This window comes from Artemia franciscana, chromosome 14, assembly GCF_032884065.1.
Source record: "Artemia franciscana chromosome 14, ASM3288406v1, whole genome shotgun sequence".
Classification (NCBI taxonomy): Eukaryota; Metazoa; Arthropoda; class Branchiopoda; order Anostraca; family Artemiidae; genus Artemia; species Artemia franciscana.
The window spans coordinates 35,948,224-35,967,396 of NC_088876.1; the positions used below are offsets into that span (position 1 = coordinate 35,948,224).

The window sequence follows — 19,173 nt, forward strand, 5'->3', positions numbered from 1 at the left end:
TCTTTTTTACATGGAATTTTTGTCTCCTTTTAATGGATTTGTGTTTCCTTTTAAACATGGATGTGGACACAAAGATGTGCCTCCTTTTTGAATTCTTGGCTCCTTTCTTTAGTTACAAATAGTGTGTTTCTTTAGCATCATAGAGATGCTTTAGCGTTTATTTTAGAGGAAATTGCTGTAAAGAGCTCCATTCAACGTATTTTACTGAGTTTTTTACGTAAACATTGAATTTTTGTCTCCTTTTTTTACATAAAATTTTTGTCTCCTTTTAATGGATTAGTGTTTCCTTTTAAACATGGATATGAACACAAAGATGTGACTCCTTTTTCAATTCTTGGCTCCTTTCTTTAGTTACAAATAGTGTGTTTCTTTAGCATCATAGAGATGCTTTAGCGTTTATTTTAGAGGAAATTGCTGTAAAGAGCTCCATTCAATGTATTTTACTGAGTTTTTTACGTAAACATGGAATTTTTGTCTCCTTTTTTACATGGAATTTTTGTCTCCTTTTAATTGATTTGTGTTTCCTTTTAAACATGGATGTGCCTCCTTTTTCAATTCTTGGCTCCTTTCTTTAGTTACAAATAGTGTGTTTCTTTAGCATCATAGAGATGCTTTAGCGTTTATTTGAGAGGAAATTGCTGTAAGGAGCTCCTTTCAACGCATTTTACTGAGTTTTTTTTTTTTTACATAAACATGGATTTTTTGTTTCCTTTTAAACATGGATGCGGACACAAGGATGTGTCTCCTTTTTTAGTCTCGGCTCCTTTCTTTAGTTACAAATTGTTAGTTTCTTAAGCATCATAGAGAGATGTTAGAGCGTTTATTTGAGAGGAAGTTGCAGTAAAGAGCTCCATTCTAAGTATTTTACTGAGTTTTTATGTAAACTTGGATTTTTTTGTCTCCTTTTTATGGATTTGTATCTCCTTTCAAACATGGATGTGGACACAAGGGTATGTCTCCTTTTTTAATTCTTGGCTCCTTTCTTTAGTTACAAATAGTGAGGTCCTTAAGCATTATAGAGCGATATTTTAGCGTTTTTTTTAGAGGAAATTGCTGTAAGGAGCTCCATTCCATGTGTTTTACTGAGTTTTTTTTTGCGTAAACATGGATTTTTTGTCTCCTTTTTCACATGGATTTTTTTTCTCCTTTTTCACATGGATTTTTTGTCTCCTTTTAACGGATTTGTGTCTCCTTTTAAACATGTATGTGGATACAAAGATGTGTCTCCCTTTTTAATTCTTGACTCCTTTCTTTAGTTGCAAATAGTGAAGTTCTTAAGCATCAAAGAGAGAGATCTTTGAGCGTTTATCTGAAAAGAAGTTGCTGTAAAGAGCTACATTCCAGGCATTTTACCGAGTTTTGGGGGGTTGACATTTGAGTGAGTTAATCATGCTAAGTACTTCTTGCGTTCACAAATTTTCCCATTAGATTAGCATTTATTTTTGTAATTGATGCAGTAGTGATGTGTTTTAGAGATTGTTTGGCAGAGAGGAAGTTCTGACAGTTCAAATAATTCGTCATTTGCATTGATAGTGTGAAAACCAAGGGAATTAAGGGCCCCAAAAATCGTGATTTCTGGTGAAATCGTCCTTCAGAAAGGGGATCTTCTTAAGCAAATGAACGTGTTTAGAGGTTGATATGCTGGACTATTCGATAGCCACTGTTTTTACGCAGCTATCTACTAATTGCCTGCTCCGTAGTCAGTGTAATAAAGAGGAGGAAGAACCTGTTTTTGTGGTCTTAGACCTCCTGCATCATGAAAAAGAAGAGGAAGAGGCACTATGCAAATCTAGTGCTAGGTGGGTAGGTAGAACAACAGTTTTAGGTAGTTAGGGTGTCTGAAAGGTTGATATACTAGACTGTTCTGTAGCCCTTCTCTACGTAACTGTCTACTAATTTCTGATGGTCCAAAAAGGCTAAATAGGACCTGTGCTGAGGACAGATTCTTACTAGGATCATGTTAGGATCGTGTACGAAGATCTGTGCTGAGGAACTATCCAAACAGATTCAGCTTAAGCTTGCCACTATCTGTAGTAAAAACTAAGCATTCTGAAATTAGATTACTAAATTTCGCATTGATATAATCAGTACAATTGACTAGGTTCCTCGATAATTGTGCCTTTTCCACGGCTGCAAAGCACGAATCTATATCCATTGCACGAAAAATAGCGGAACAACTTTGCAATTAGGAAGAAACTATGCTCTTGCCCAATTTCATTTGTATAAGCTGGTAAATTCCGTCCTTTACCCTGATGATACTTACAACCTGGAAGATATGTCAGGGGAAGATGAAGATCAATTCGATTAGTAGTATGCTCTTCCTGGTGATGTTTATTCATATTAGAAGAACTGTCAGTTAGGATGAGTCTCAAGCTACTGGAGGTGAAGAAATATAAGCACAACAAATCTCTAGTATACCTACTTTCAAACTACTGAGAGGACGATAAATTTACTTGGAGAAAAGTATATTTTATTCGAACTTTATGGAAAGAGTAAGTTCAAGTTGACCAACAAATGAGTGGCAAAATCCCATTATAATATGTCAGGTTATATATAATACTTCAGAAATATGGTAAGCAGTTGGGAATATTATCGTTCGATATTGAGGGTTTCCTAGGATTTCTTTCATTTACAGCAATATTAGAAATGCCCTCCTATCACATTTACTGGTCAAACAAAACTTGTTACTCCGTGATGCTCATGCTATGTCACATGACACATTTTAGCTGATGAAGAAGCATTTACATTTCAGTGATAATATACCCAGACGCCTTAGGGAGACCCTGGTTAAGACAAGACCCATAAAGTTGTCCCTTGACGGAAAAGATTTGAACCTACTTCGTGAAGGTATAATCAGAAGAACTTCAGGTCACTGATGAGGAAATTGTTCTGATGAATCAAAATGGTATAATAAAAAAAAAACGCAAAAGGTGGCATACAACTTCATATTCAGAACGAGAATAAGTAGATTTGGACATGCAGCAGAAATTCACACTGGTAAACGATCAGTTGATTTAAGTGATTTGAAAATTTGTGCTGATTTCGTCCTCCGGCTAGCAAGGGGAATCCCTAAAATATATTAACTACAAGCTCTTTTCCGACAACTATTTTTGTCAGTACCCCATCTCAGACCTTAAAAGCTCAGAGTACACCTAAAATTGGATAAATTTATGGAAAACAGGTTAAAGAGCAATGCTTTTGAAGTACATACCAAAACAAAAGTGCAAGAAAGACTGACTGGTGGGCAGAAACTTAATGGAATGATTCAGTGGTGAATTAGTAACAAGCAGGTACAGTTGATATTAACCTATGCAGTTATGGATCCTAAAAATATCTGTCAGGGATTAGATGACAAGCAAAAAAGTGTATATGAAAGTGAAGTGACCACGCTGTACGAAGGAATACAACTACCTCATAGGCGGTGTTGATTTTGTCAGTATGCTGATAGAGCTCTACAGAATTGACTAAAAGCTACGAAAAAAAGTGGTACATGTGGATTTTCCTTTCTTTTCCGGTGTAAATGGCTGGACCCTGTGTCAAAGGTGGCTCCCTACTGGACGAAACATGCAATGAAGTCTTTAAACGGACGTTGCAAACACCTTACTCTCTGGCACATCCTCAATGATAGCTTAAAGAGCTAGATCATACCATGGAAGTTGAGATTTAATGTTTAGGTTTAACCCCCCTCCAAAAGTATAGTTTCCACCCTGCAGATTCAACGAAACTTGGCTGTCAGGAGCGCTTTTCGTCTTTGACAGACAATAAACAGAGATGCCGAGCGTGTATTCAAGACCACTCCAAAGTGAAGTGTATGACGTACGACTTGGCTCTATGTTTCAAGCCAAATAAAGACTGTTCTCTATCTTATCATAGCAGCTAAGCAGTGTGTGGCTATGTAATGTCACTGCCAGATACGGCCTGTGGGAATCAATCCGTAATTCCTTTAATTTCATTAGTATTATTCTATTTTGTCATTTTTGTCACAGAAAGACCTTAATTATACCATTGAAAAAGGTGCAAATTTTTGTTCTCTCTTTCGCAAAATTCAGGCATTATAGGGGAAGAGGAAAACCTGGATAAAACTTACGACTAGGTTATTTTCTAGATCTTCCAGAAAATTCTATATCTAGATCATATAAAATCCAGATCTAGATTTTATAGATGTAAAAAAAACAATGTTTTTTCCTGTGTTTGTCTCCTGTATAAAGAGGTCAAAAATAAAATCATATACCAGAGCTGTAGTGAAGATCCTGTCATTCTACGTTATACTAAATAGTTGCATTAAAGTGTTCAGTGTTGCATACGGGAATCATATCATTCGTATCTTATATTAGCTGCAATATCCAATTATAGTATTCATGTTATTCTCACTGATCACATCTATGCACCTTAACTACAGGTTATCTTCTGTGCATGCTTTGGTATGTTGTTTTTCTACTCTCCTATGGGTTTTAATGTATTGACGAAAAACAAAAACTTTGCTATCTCCCCGAAGCCGAGATTCATTTATATCTATTTACTGAACTCAATTTTAGAAGTCTTATGTGTAACGTTTTTAAAGATAAAAAGAATATATTGAAAATCAGATATTTTTCGAGTTAAATTTTTGAAGTCTTATGTGCAACGTTATTAAAGATTAAAGAAAATCGGCTGAAAATCGTTGAAAGAGGATGGGTTTTAGATTTCTTAAGTAAGTTTATATCCTTACTTAAGGGAAAATTTAAGTTATATCATAATTCTGGCTTGGTGATTAGATGAATCTGAGACTACTGAATTCAATTATATAAGCATCTTGTACTTTTCGTGCAATTTGGATCTTCAAATTTAAAAAAAAGGCTTTTTTCGGAGGGAACATATGCATTATCTAATTGAAATAAAAAAAAAATATAGAAAAACAGAAAAAATCGGTTAATTTAGCTTTGAGTTTCCATGTGAGGCCAAAAACATATATCTTGTTGAGCCTAAAAAAGCCTAAAAATGTGATAAAATTGAGCAGCAGTGGTTTTGGGGTTGTGGCCTTTGGTTCAAAGAGCCTTTGTGGGGATATAAATCTTTGTAGTTTTTGCTCTGTTCTCTTTAAGTAGATTGATTGATTGACTGATTAACTGAACTAAAATTGATAATAGTTTTTTTGTGTAGGAGGTCAAATTTTTGAGACACGTGAAATTAATAAAACTATTAATCAAAAAATAAACTATAATTGTGAGTGAATGTGCTATATTAAAAAAACAGTTAACCCAGAAAAATTGGTTTCATAGTTGGATTTAACATTTCAAAAATAACATGAATGAGTTTAACACCCCAAGGGTAAAAAATAAATAAAATCTAGTTGGCCTTGAATATATTTGTACAAAACTTCATTGCATACTTTTTGACAAAACTTCCCATTGCATATTTTTTTGCAAAAATTCCTGATTAACCTGAAAAGAAATTTGGTGTCATCTAACCGTTATGAGTAACCTACCCATGAAACCAGTGGCAACAAAAAAACTTACCGAAAATTTAAATAAGATTTGACTTACTCATTGATATTTTGTCCACCGGGTGATAAATCAAGATTTTCCCCTGCTTCCATTGCCATTTGCAAGGTTTCTATTTCTTTTTCCAGTTCCTGCTGCTGTTTCTAAAGGAAATGAAAATCAGTTATAATTTATAAAAATAAGCCAGATAATGAAAGTTATGTAAAATGATCTAATTTCTGTGAAAATCATTAAGACTTTGAAGTTACCGCTAATAAGTTCATTTACCTGACCCAAATAGTTCCCAAGATACAAAAAAAAAAAAAAAAAAAAAAAAAAAAAAAAAAAAAAAAAAAAAAAAAAAAAAAAAAAAAAAAAAAAAAAAAGATCAAGTGCTGATCTAGAATCTTACGAATAATAAATATAATATAGAAAACCAAAGATTAAATTTAAAGGTAGTTTAAAGCAAATATGGTTTTTTGAAAGCGTAATAATAACGGTAAGAAAACAAGAATTACTGTTGATTTTTACTAAAAATAAAATAGTTTGTTTAATTTACCTCTCCATCAGTTTTCTTCTGTCCATTGTTTCAAAACAATCGCTCCAAAAAGAAATATATGGGAGGGGATGGGGAGCTACTATGGTAAAATAGAATTTTTATATCTTTTATTAACAAGGACCTGGGGCTTCCTTGCCCCCACACAGACAAATCTAAATTTTGGAGAAACACCCCTTGGTACCCAAAACCATTTTGTGCAGGTAATCAATTGACATTGATCTGCAGGCTAACACTCAAAATTTTTAGCTTGAGTTTGTTATTATTAGGACTTGATGAAGATTGATGATGATTCACAGGGATTCCCCTTTTCCAATTTTATTGCGGAAGTGCGGTAACCTACTTATCCGGTGAAAATTTTTTACGGAGAGGAGAGGGGGATTTTCATGTATAATTGGAAAGGAGATCAGAAACTAAATAAAAAATTATGTTTTTTTCAACTGAGAGTAAAGAGCAACATTAAAACTTGAAACAAACAGAAAAATCCGAAGACGGGGCAGGCTACCCTCTCCTCAGTCCCTCACTTGTTGCGCTAAAGTATTTTTTTCGGTGTTTAAAAAAAAAATTTTCTTCCAGTTCTTCGTTCCTTTTGTTTCAGCGGCTGTTCTTAAAGAAGTTTGACAAAAAGTCTAACTTTTTGCGCAAAGAACGAGGCATTAAAAATGGGGCAGTCCCTATTATACAGAATGATTTTTGTTCGTTTTAATTTTTAATGTTGATCCTTACTTCCAGCTGAAAAAAAAAGCTGATTTTGTTGCTAAATTACATTTTAGATCAATGAGACTAACTTGATTGTTTCAAATATGTATACAAAAAAAGCAAAAAAAAGCTCTTCGAGCGAAAAACACAAAATTCCACATTTTTGAAGATGGGAGCTTGAAACCCTTACGTCAGGGTTTTCTTATACGCTGAATCTGATGTTGTAATTCTCATTAAGATTCTATGACTTTTAGGGGGTTTCTCGCCTTTTTTCGAAAATTACGCAAACTTTCTTAGGCTCGTAGCCTGTAATGGGTAGGATTTATATCAATTAAATTTATTTAGTTCAAATCAGCATAAAAAGTCAATTCTTTTGATACATCTATTGGTATCAAAGCTCCATTTTTTAGAGTTTCGGTTACTATTGAGCCGGGTCACTCCCTGCTTACAGTTCGTTACCACGAACTGTTTGATACCTTGCAGTTTTTAATTGTCACATAAGCAACTAGCATTTCATTATTAATCAAACAAAAACACGAAACAAGTTATTTCTCATGGATGTATATACCAAACACTAATTAGCAAACAGCCTTGATTGACACAGCCCTTTATTTAAAATCGTCTCCCCATGGGTCTACTTATTACATATATAAAGATTTAATAGCAACACCAAATGTTTTGTGACATTTCCCTTTACTCTCCCTTGATCGAAGTAGGATTAACAAACCTCTTTATCCTCTTCTTCTTGCTCTTCCTCGGCAGCTGTCAATTCTTGGGCATTTGCCAAATTATCAACGGCGATGGCCAAGAAAACGTTAAGTAAGGTGTAATTGCCAAACAGTACCAGTATAATAAAGTAGAGGGAATAAATCATACCCTTTCGAGACCCCCCCTGGGATTCAATACCTTGATACATAACCTCGTTCCAATCTTCACCCGTTAGGACCTATAAAAAAAGAAGCTTACTATAAATATTCAACTATAAGTCTGCTGACTGAATCACCTTGCCCACAAGTCATGGTGATGCAAAGCTGAAGCCGAAAAAGAAATAATTTTTTTTTTATTTTTATCCTATTTTTATCTATCTATTTATTTTATCTTTTATCTATCTTTATTTTATCTATTTTATTTTTTATTTTTTATTTTTATATTTTTATTTTTATTTTTTATTTTTTTTTTTTTTTTTATTTTTTTATTTTAATATTTATATTTATTTTTATTATTTATTTTTATTTTTTTTATTTTATATTTATAGTAAACGTTTTTGTTCGAAGTAAATGAGCTTGTTTGAAAAGTTCTCTTTTCCCCTTGCTGTTATTCTTAGACGAAGATATTTGTTACATTATAAACTGACTTTAACTATCTGGTTGAGTAAACATTTACCATCTGATCATTCTGTCATCTAAAAGATGTCTGAATAGGCAGACAAATTCAATTCCGAGGAGCAGTGTCTTAGGTCCGCCTTTAAGTTCGATAGAGACAGACATCTTTGTTAGCCTGGTTTGACCCACAATATAAGTTTTGATGTTTGCTTTCGCTTGGGTTGAAGGAGCAAAACCAAATAAATAAAGTAGTGCGGTGCTTGGTTTATTAGACAGTTTTGTAGATAAAAGTGATAGTGAAATGGATCATAAAATGTTCGTAGTTATTCGCGTCGTAGGATTTTTAATACAGACAGTGAAACCGATACTGAAGAAAGCCCAGAGGATTTTCGGATCCCTGGTTGTTATTATTAAAATTCCTTCGATGGACACTAGATTTGGCTCTCGGAGCCAGGTTTCCAATTCAGGAAATTCTAGATATGGCTCTTGAAGTCCCAACTTCAATTCAAGAAACGCTATATTTCGTTCTTGGAGTCCTGGCTCTAATTCAAGGATTGTTACAACTCCCTCACTTGTCTCTGAATTCTGTTGTTACAATAATTTATGGTAAACTAATTTTAATTCTAGATATGGCTCTTGAAGTCCCAACTTCAATTCAAGAAACGCTATATTTCGTTCTTGGAGTCCTGGCTCTAATTCAAGGATTGTTACAACTCCCTCACTTGTCTCTGAATTCTGTTGTTACAATAATTTTTATCAAGTTTATGGTAAACTAATTTGCAGAAGTAACAAAAAGCCTAACAAAGAGTATGACTGAGCTCTAACAACCTTTTTTTGGTTGTTAACAACCTAACACATCCCTCTCTGCAGCAGGATTGAAACCAAAATTTTCGTATGTGTAACCACACAAGAATCAATTAGTAGGTATACCAACTAGCAAAAGACACTGATCCATCACCGTAAGAATGACCAAGGCATAACAAAAATTTTTATACGGAAGTCCCTCCCATGTCTTAAATTTAAACCAAATTTATTCTCTCTATTTATTTGCATCACAACACTAAGGTTTTTAACTCCTCAAAATTTCTAAAATCACATATCGCTTAAATGGATCGCTGTACGAAAAAAACTGATCTCAGGTACTTTGGTCGGATCATCATGGACTATGAATTCAGCGTTGAAAAAAAAAATCTTCCTGCCTTGGGTCACAAGTTGATTTTCTTGCTGCAGGCTTTTTTTCCAATATCAATAATAAGAAAGTAGCAAACGAAAAGCTTCAGCTTCCTTTGCCATTCGGTCAGGTAACTGTCTCACGTCCAAAACATTTTCGATTTTAGTTTAACCTCAATTTTAAAAGCTTGGTTAAAAACCTTTAGGTGTCCCTCTCTAGTGTACACTGTAAAACCTTAGCTCAACACTCACTCTTAGGGCTCTGGCTCAATTAGTAGGGAGAACCTCCCCCACTAAAAACATACACAGCTTTCTAAAATTAAATGTCATATTCTTCAATACAGTCTGAAGTACACAATTTCTCTAAAAACGGTAGAAATTATCCTCTATATTTGAAATTGACGAACGAGGAAAACACTAAAAACAAAAAAAAAAAAACTAAAATACAAGACAAAACCTAAGCGTGCTCCTGCAACCGAATTATCAAAGAGTCCAAATAAAATGCAAAGTACCGATTTTTCTGTAATTCGTCAAAAAATTTCAAACCATTTTTGGTCATTATATTTTTTCTGAGTTGGAACACTGCTAGCAAAGAAAGAGGAAAATAATTTATGTCATTTGAGTGGAGTTTTGTCTTTTTCTGACCAAGTGATAATGGCCCCTTTGTCTGCTTGCGTGGAAAAAAGACATAAAAATTGGTGCTGAAGATCATGTGATCATAGTCACTATGTCTACGTTCTTGAAAATCAGTCAGCGAAGCAATATGAATACGGATAGAGTTGAAGGTGCTGACCAAGTGTTTATGGCACCGTTGTCCAGTCATTTAAAAAACTGCCAAGAAATTAATATGAAAAGAGTCAGAGTTAATAGTGCTGGCCATGTGATTGTGATCACTCTATCTACTTTCTTGAAAAAAGCTCAGCCAAGCATTAGGAAGATAGTTGGTGGATCTTGCAATGTAGTTATGACCCCGTTGTTTACTTAAAAATCTTTCAGCAAATTAATGTGAATAAGGTCAGAGTTATGGCCTGGTAATTGTGGCCGCTTAGTTTTATTACTTGAGAAATGTCAGCAAAGGAATAGGAAAAGAGTTAGAGTTGATGGTACCGACCATGTGATTATTTCCGCTTTGTCTGCTTACTTGAAAAACAGTCAGCAAAATAATAGAATAAGATTGTAATAGGATAAGATAATAAAAGGACAAGATGAGAGTTGGCGGTGCTGACCATGTAATTATGGCCATTTTGTCTACTTACTTGAAAAACAGTCAGCAAAGCAATAGGAAAAGAATTAAAGTTGGCCGGGGGAGTCTCCTCGCTAAAATTGAAGGCACCGCCAAAAAGTTGCATCCCAAGAAGTGCAAAAATCAAAATGAATAAAAAGAGTAGAAACAATAATGATATAATTGAACGCATTGAGCTAAGCAACGATATCACCAAATTCCGAAGGGACGACCAATACCTAAAAAGAAAATAAGAGTTATATATATTTAACCAAGTATTTATACATAATTTACAACTGGTACTACAAATAATGTTCAACCATTAAGCTAAATATTATTAAGTCAAGGAAGAAATTTTTTTCATCAATCGAAAAGTGTTATTATATTTTTATCAAATAATTTACTAATGATATTGTTACGGCCTATATTATAGTTATTTAAAAAAATTTTATGTATCATATAAGGATTAAATTATTATAGATGATCTAAATTTACACGATATCCCATATGGCAGATGCTATTAATATATTTATGATCATGTAACATATTTTATGCATCACGTTGCTGAATTTTTGTCCAGTGAAAGATTAGAAAAAGATCCTACTGGAGCTATTCAATTTAAAAGATTGCAAACCAGGATTATGGCTCTGAATATGGCTCTGAAGCATAAGTGCTCCGAAAAGCGGATGGAAATTTACTGATGTTTTCCAGAGAAATTGCCTACGGATTGTTCTTGGTACCCGGCTGACTGATCGTATTCCAAAAAGTAGGCTGACTATTCATCTAGTAATTGTGCAGCACCTAATGGTCCAAAAAGAAGCCATACTATTCAACTACCAATCTCAGTTTTTGAATATTTTTATTAAATTCCTAAAAAAATATTTTGTGCAAAATACCAAAAAAATACAGTTGCTTCAATATTGAAAATATGAATGCCATACTACGAAGGTTTTTTATAAAAGAAATCTCAAAATAGAAAATCCAGCTCAATGTACATCTTCGCATCCAAAAACAGTAGGCCATAGGCCAATAGGCCGACGCCGATCTTGGGACAGCAACACCAGGACTCGAAGGGTAGCTTAAATATAAGTATTGTTATTTGAAAAATCTCATACGGTGGAAAGCAAAGCCCAATAGGCCGGATCTTACATTTTTTGTTTAATTTATAGGAACGTCAATAATAAGGGTTTCAAGGGTTTTAAATGGACAGTTTTTAAAAAGGGTATTTAAAAAGAAAAAACAGAAAAAGCATTTCTGTAGGCTGATCAATGAGCCCTGTAGGGCGGATAACGATCTCTTGATTCTCTGTCTTCGGCTTGGAATGCAATGTTGGATTGGAGACAAATTATTCAAAGCTTCCAGTGTTATTACAAAATTTTTCTCCAGGTACCCATTTGGTGAAAAGTCAACTATGGCTCAGCCTATCGAGTCGCAGTACTAACCTTTGTTCAAAGCAAAAAAAAAAGATCAACGACACCAGGACTCAAAGGGTAGCTTACATGCAAGATTCTTTATTCAAAAGGGGTTGCATATAAAGTCTTATCAAAAAACTAAAGGAAGTCAGGACCTATAGGCTATATCTCGTATGTTTTTAATTATAATTAAATATATTTAAATAAATATTTATAAAAAGTAACTTTATAAGAATTGTAGCTGACATATAAGGTTATATATTCGTGAAATTTCATAACAAGAACTGTAGCTCAATATCAATAAATCAGTCAATATATTTATTGCCCGAAAATACACAAGGGTTCAATATAAAATAGATGAGATGACAAAAAAAGAAAAAAGAAGTACAAAACAAATAACACAGTCACAAAGAAATATATACTACAGAGAATAGATTGAAATATTTCTACAAGCACATATTAGGATGGAGACTGTTTGTCCTATCAAGCTTGGAAAAATAGCGACCGTGACGCTCCTCAGCCACGGTTAGTGGCTCAGTTAATCCGTAGGCTGACACTAGTCACGCTATATATTTCACGTTGTTCAAAAACGATAAGCCCTATGTTATGATGGTTACTTAGTTTGAAGGCCGGACCTCAAAACATGTAAGCGGACCTAAAAACGATTGGTAATACCTTACATTTGTCTTACCTATACACTAGACCAGAAAGAGTTTGACTTTTTAAGTTTTTTTTTTGTTCAAAAATCTATGAGAAAAATATTGTACAGTACTACGTTAATAGACCTTATGAATGGTGCAACTAATTGAATTTTAAAATATTCAAACTGAAAAATGTATTGTTTTAAAGCAAATGTCAGTACGTTCTTACATTTTTCGCATAATGTGGAAAATACTTTTATCCATTCCGTTCTTAAAGCAATGGAGAGAAAAGGTCAAACTTAACTCCATAGGCCAGTATATGTATTTACATATGTTTTATGGCAGACACATCGAGCCCTGCTCCCCGTCGTCCAGTTTAGAAAATTATTTATTATGTAATTTGTTCAATAAAAGATCTTGCCTTGTGTATATCCTATTATTTGCACAGCCAACCTTAAGAGCTCTGCTCTCTGTTGGGGGTTTATATTTTTTTTTGTATTTTTAAATATATTAAATAAAGTATCTATCTATCTATCTGGGGCAGGAGGTTAGGAAGGGGTAGCCCTCTTCATCAACATCATAATTGTTAGTTCTTAGTTTGATATTGCTTTTAAAATATATTTGAATTCTTTTTGTACTGATTTTTTGTTCTCTTTTAATATCATACCAAGTGTTACCCTAAATGCATGGAGACCCGAACCTTTATTTCAAAGATTGATTTTTGCATAACAATGGTTAAAGAATAAGAACTTATCTAGTGTATTTGCTTATTGAAAAAAAAAATGAAGTTAACCTAGATCTACGTTGCATGGGCAACGTGAGGTGTTGTGGCAACTTTTTTTCGGCTTCCCTGAGTAAATTGTTGTGACAGCAACACTTTGGTTTTATTTCCTCGCTTCAATTAAACGCTGAAGTTGTTAATCTATAAGGATCTTAAAATAAATACTAGGTACACCAACTGGCGAAATTTGCAAACCCATCATTGCAAATAGCAAAATTTACAAACCCTTCATCGCTGAAGATGATTGTAGCCTAACAGCCAATTATTACTTACAAGTCCTCTACATGTCTTACCACTGGAACAAAATTGGTATTACCATCAAATACACAGGAAACAAATAATAGGTACACCGACTAGCAAAAGTTGCGAACACCTCATTGCCGAACAGGATTATGACCTAACAGCCAACTGTTGCATAAACTCCCCTATATGTCTCACAATTGATATCGGCCTATTTTTGGTTTCAGTGTGTACCTTACTACTGAAGTTGTCAACCCCTTTAAATTTTCAAACTGGTATATCTCATTAAAGAATTTTTCTACCATAAAATGGATTATATATACTTTGATCAGCTCATCAAGAGCTATCGACTGCCGTCAAAAACAGGTATCTGTCTTAGTTCAAAAGTTGACTTTTTGCCGTAGGCCACGTTTCTAACGTCATCACTTAGAAAGGAGCAAAGGATAAACTTTAATTTCTTTAGCAATGAGAGAACTTTTAAAGTTTAAGAGGCACATCTGATACCATTTCTCTACCGCAATCCCAGGTGCAAAAAAACGAATGATAAACTCAGCTGAAATCACGAACAGAAATGGTTAGAAACAATCAATTATTGGCCCCAGGCGAGACACTTTACGTAAAAACCGCAGAGGTTAGACTCTTACCACTTTCTAGGAATAAGCTGAAATCAGGGTGCTAGGAAAAAAAAACACGACAAAACCAAAGTGTAGCTCTCGCAACACAATGAAGTTAGTGAAGTTGAAGAGATGCCTACTTTAACGAGAACGAGTATAACGTGTATCTTCAGAAGCCTTTCAGCACCGTGGAGTATTACTGCCCCTGACAATAGGAAGCATAATAAACAGTAGTTAACAATTTTAAATTGATTTAAAACTTAATTTTCAAACAAAATAAAATTGATTAAATTGATTGATATTCATATTTGGCCCAATTTGGGTCAAAGTTGCCGTTTTGTACCACAAAATGGTAGAAAACACCGCTCTTGCTTAAGTAAAAATATTTTGCTACTTCACAAGGACACCAGAACATTCAATTTGCATCCAGATAAGCTAACTACTGATATTTTAGGACAACTCGTTTGGTACAATCATCCTCGGAAAAAACAACAAACAAGTACGTTTTCGGCAAATTTTCTCAGGATCGTAAACTTTGGTGTGTAGTTTTAGACCTAATGAACATTTTAAACTTTAGTGTATAGTTTTAGACCTAATGAACATTTCTAGGGTGGATTTTTTCCACCCCAAAGGACTTGTTATATGATATTTAGACTATTTTCTAAGTGGCTAAATCAATTTTTTTTCGGATGCATTTGTGGAAAAAACGTAGAGGGGGAGGCGGGGGGATTGCGTTGTCCCCACATCGCTCTTTACTTAGGTAGCGCTATTGCACTGCCTATGATATTATGATAGTACAGATAGTATATATATATATATATATATATATATATATATATATATATATATATATATATATATATATATATATATATATATATATATATATATATATATATATATATATATATACTATCATTAAATTTAATCCTTTAGTTTAACAAACAATATAACTTACTTTGTAACTTTAAATACTCGCAGAAGTCGTAATGCTCTTAAGACTGATAATCCAAATGAGCCAGATTTAAAAGCAGACCAGATAACTTCAAATATTGAGCCACTAATGACAACGCAATCGAAGCGGTTGAAACTTGATTCGAAGTAGATTCGAGGTCATAATGCATACATCTTCACAAACATCTCAGTCATAAATAAAGCTAGGAAGGCAAATTCAGCATAATCTGAAATAGTAAAAAAATATATGCATTTTATACGAGCTGAGACTAATCATTTGTGTAACCCTTTGCATGTTTGGCGATGGCTGTTCGCTAGTTCCTCCGATGGTGCTAATAATCTAATAACCATTTGGCAGGCCAAAATGCAAGTCTGTCAAGGTGCAAAAAAGGTGCTTATTTGTATAAAGCCTAAACAGGAAGGACCAGAGTCCAAGCTTGTATCGGGGGCGGGGAGTACCAGATTTTAACCCCTCCCCTCTTGTTTTTTTCCGAATAGTATAAAAGTAAAAAAAAAACTTATTTAAACAAATTTTCGATGCATTATGTAAAGGCTTTTTTTCTTTTTTTTTAGGCAAACGAAAATCCTAGATACGGCCTTGCCAGAGTCAAATGCGACAAGATCAGGGGTCTATCATATCATTTTAAGATGGACATCTATGTCCTTAGATATATATATATATATATATATATATATATATATATATATATATATATATATATATATATATATATATATATATATATGTATATTTATATATATATATATACTGAGCCGTCCTGGCCGAGTGGGTTGGTGTGCTGGATTCGGTATCCCTTGTCTGAGAGGACGCGGGTTCGAATCCCAGTATACCCAATTCTTCAGTTTGGGACGGGGGTCAGTGGCGTGACTCTGTAGTTTAGAGTCGGTTATTCAAGCAATTCGTCGGTTGACAGATAAGTCTTCTTGCGGAATTGACCGTGTTAGCGCTATCCATATTAAACTTGGTGGTTCGGTTCTCGCTATGCATCTTTCGCTTTTTATGCAGATGATCTTCACGCAAGATGTTGTTCCCTCCTCCTTCTGCGTAGGGGATCTTACCCCCATTCCGAAGAAAGGGAAAAATGACATCAAATGCTCGTCTTTCCGCCCAATTACAATCGCCACATCTTTTATGTAAACTATTCGAGCTTCTATTCATTAATGAACTGGAAACTAAATGCTACACCCCGCCACGTCAATTCGGATTTAAGCGCCTCACTGGTTGTGCCGATGCCTTGACGGCTGTAGTGAGTGTGCTACTCGATGCGGATTTTTCTGGAGAGAGCATAGCCTTAGCTAGTCATGACATCAGCCGTGCATTCGATTCACTCATACACGCTGCAATGTTATTAAAAGCTTCACAACGAGGTCTGAATCCCTGCATAGTTCGATCCCTACGTGATATGTGCTAGAGGCTGTCCATTCGCCTAAAGCTTCCTCCTGACAAACATTTGCTTCCCCGGCCTCATGAAAAATTGATCCCCGTTTTGAAAGGTGACCGCCAGGGAGCTGTCTCCTCCCCTCATTTGTTCAATAATTATGTTATTCAAGCACAAGATAAATGCCCAACCTCATGCATTCTTTCCTCTATAGACACCTCCTTAGTATGCTACGCCAACGACGTCTTGAACTTCAGTAGAACGTTGCAAAAAGCTTCTGACATTTTTGAAACGCTTAAAACCGCATATCTAAAACTTGGCCTCAGTTTTAACACTGAGAAAACCGAGATAGTTCTCTTCAATTGGCAAAAAACACCACATGTGCCTTCACTGCTTTTTGGTGAAAATCTCATGAATACTGCTGACCACATAAATTACCTCGGAGTCCCTATTGGCTCGTCTCTAAGGCATACACGTCTTCTACTGATCAAACACCTCAATCGACGAATCTCCGGCTTGTATGCTTCCATAGTCTCTGCTAAATTCCGTTTTAGCCGCCCCCTCCTTGCCAGCCTATATAACGCTACTGTTTTAACTCATATACTGTACCTGGCACCATTTTGGAAACTATTCTCGAAGGCTGAACTGTCTAAAATCCGTGCGCTTTTCTTCCGTTTTGATAAATACCTCCTGAGTTTTCCTCCCTGGTACAGAAACTCAATCCTCATTAAAAAGTATCACATAACTGACTCTCATGTTGCAGTTGAAAACTTAATCAAAAGACACAATATTAAAATAGTAGATCACGATTGGTATAATCTCCTTTTACAATACATCTGTTTTCGTTTTATTCATTTTAGTGCTATTTTGTTTGCCCTTTTATTAGTTGAGTCTCTTTCTAGTTATGTCTCTTCTGATATGTTCTTATATATTTTCTTATATTTATATGTTCGTGCTCCGTTTTTTTCATTCCGTAGGATTGACGGGTTTTCATATAAATATATATATATATATATATATATATATATATATATATATATATATATATATATATATATATATATATATATATATATATATATATATATACATATATATATATATGTTATGTGTGTATATATTCAGAACTTATAATAATCTCAAAACAACATGATTGTTTAAATGTGAATTGGCCAGGTCCACCGAGATGGCATTTTCCAGGAAATCTAAAGAAGCTAGCAATGCTGATCTTTGCACATAATAGAAAACTCGAAAAATTTGAATGAAAAAAAATCGTTTTTGATTCATAATAAACATCTTTTTTATGTTTTTTAGGCTTAATGCAAGTATTTCAACCTAAAAATGTGCACCGACATTCACAATTATACCTTTATATCTTAAGTATGTTAAAGCATTTTTCTATTCATACCATTTTTTGACAGAGTAGGGGAGGGGGGAATTGACAGAGTAGCTTGCAAAAAATATTCATCTTTATAATCTAATACACGATTTTTTGATTAGAACTTATACGAATTTCCAGAAAACCTGATCATGGGTCAGGGAATTGACCCAGGACACCAGGATAGCATATTCCAGGGTAACTGAAGCCCACTGTTTATCCCGTACAGCACAGAAAGATTCTCTTCAGACAACATTTCTTTAAAAGGTAAGAAACAGTCAATATCCTAATACTTCTTAGCAGAGCTGATCTTCATTTAAACACTTCGAGCCTGTATTTTGCGAGAAGCCTGTATTAATGCAGTCCTGCTTAACAATAAGGAAAACGTCCTTGAACTTAAAGTGCTAGTAAGGAGTTATCTTGATAAAGTCATCTGTTGATTAAATATTTTGTATTTTGCTGAAAGTAACTATTTCAATAAAATAAAAATTTGAATTTAATATGTTATTATATTATTTTATATGTTAACGATTATTTTATATATAAGTGTGTATCCATTCTAGTATGCTCATCTAATCAATTCGACATATTTTGTTGAATACCAATTTTTAACCATCCGTAATCGACGCACAGCTTTGAGGCATTTGTTAATCATAGACATCTAAGTAAGGTAAAGCTTTTCTACTAAGGAATAATCTCAGGTGACAAGCCTTCCTAAGACCAAAATTGTTTAAGAGTCGATAGTTAAGAAAAATAAGCATGTTAATAACTCGCTTAAAACCCCACCCACTTAATAAACATCTTATCTTATCATCCGTTTCAGATTATTAAGTAGTGAGGTGTAGCCTTTGGGAAGGGTGAGGTCTTATTCTGTTCAAGAAGAGGTTGCTACACTCCTTGGGCATTACAATGTAGTCGTAATCAAACGAAAGCATGCCTCTCAAGTTTCATTATCTTATGAATGAGAACTACCACCTGTTGTTGGTCTGAAGAACCATCCATCCCCACAGAAAGTATTTAAACATGGCCTAGTAATACAGTTTTTATATATTTATGAATATCTAACTTGAGGCCCGTGACAAACAGAAACTGATTATTGCGTGCAGAAGTCTTTTTCATTCAAATAAAATTTACAACTTTTAGTAGTTTTTGGTTTATATATGGTTCAGTTAGTTTTCACTTATTAAATGAAGACAATCAGATTTAATTTTTTTTTGTCATCATATTACCTCGAAAACTTCAAAAATTTCGGTAATATAAAAATAGAGTACGACTATACGTGCATGAAAATTCTATCAACCAGTCTGGTTGTCGATAATGTTCAA

At 34.2% G+C, this 19,173-nt stretch overlaps 2 protein-coding genes across 2 annotated transcripts in view; both read right to left on the reverse strand.

Annotated features, from left to right (window-relative positions):
* Nucleotides 1-10,449, reverse strand: part of LOC136035786 (voltage-dependent calcium channel type A subunit alpha-1-like) — a 192,280-nt gene extending 181,831 nt beyond the window's left edge. Inside the window, exons 1-3 of the mRNA XM_065717760.1 lie at nt 10,348-10,449; nt 7,442-7,660; nt 5,523-5,623 (exon numbers count right to left, since the gene is read on the reverse strand). Coding sequence (XP_065573832.1) covers nt 5,523-5,623; nt 7,442-7,660; nt 10,348-10,449 — 422 coding nt within the window. The remainder of the gene's footprint in view (nt 1-5,522; nt 5,624-7,441; nt 7,661-10,347) is intronic.
* LOC136035788 (voltage-dependent calcium channel type A subunit alpha-1-like) overlaps nt 7,451-19,173 on the reverse strand; it is a 208,837-nt gene continuing 197,114 nt past the window's right edge. The window contains exons 11-13 of the mRNA XM_065717761.1: nt 15,075-15,297; nt 10,463-10,667; nt 7,451-7,660 (exon numbers count right to left, since the gene is read on the reverse strand). Coding sequence (XP_065573833.1) covers nt 15,230-15,297 — 68 coding nt within the window. The 3' untranslated portion in view covers nt 7,451-7,660; nt 10,463-10,667; nt 15,075-15,229. The remainder of the gene's footprint in view (nt 7,661-10,462; nt 10,668-15,074; nt 15,298-19,173) is intronic.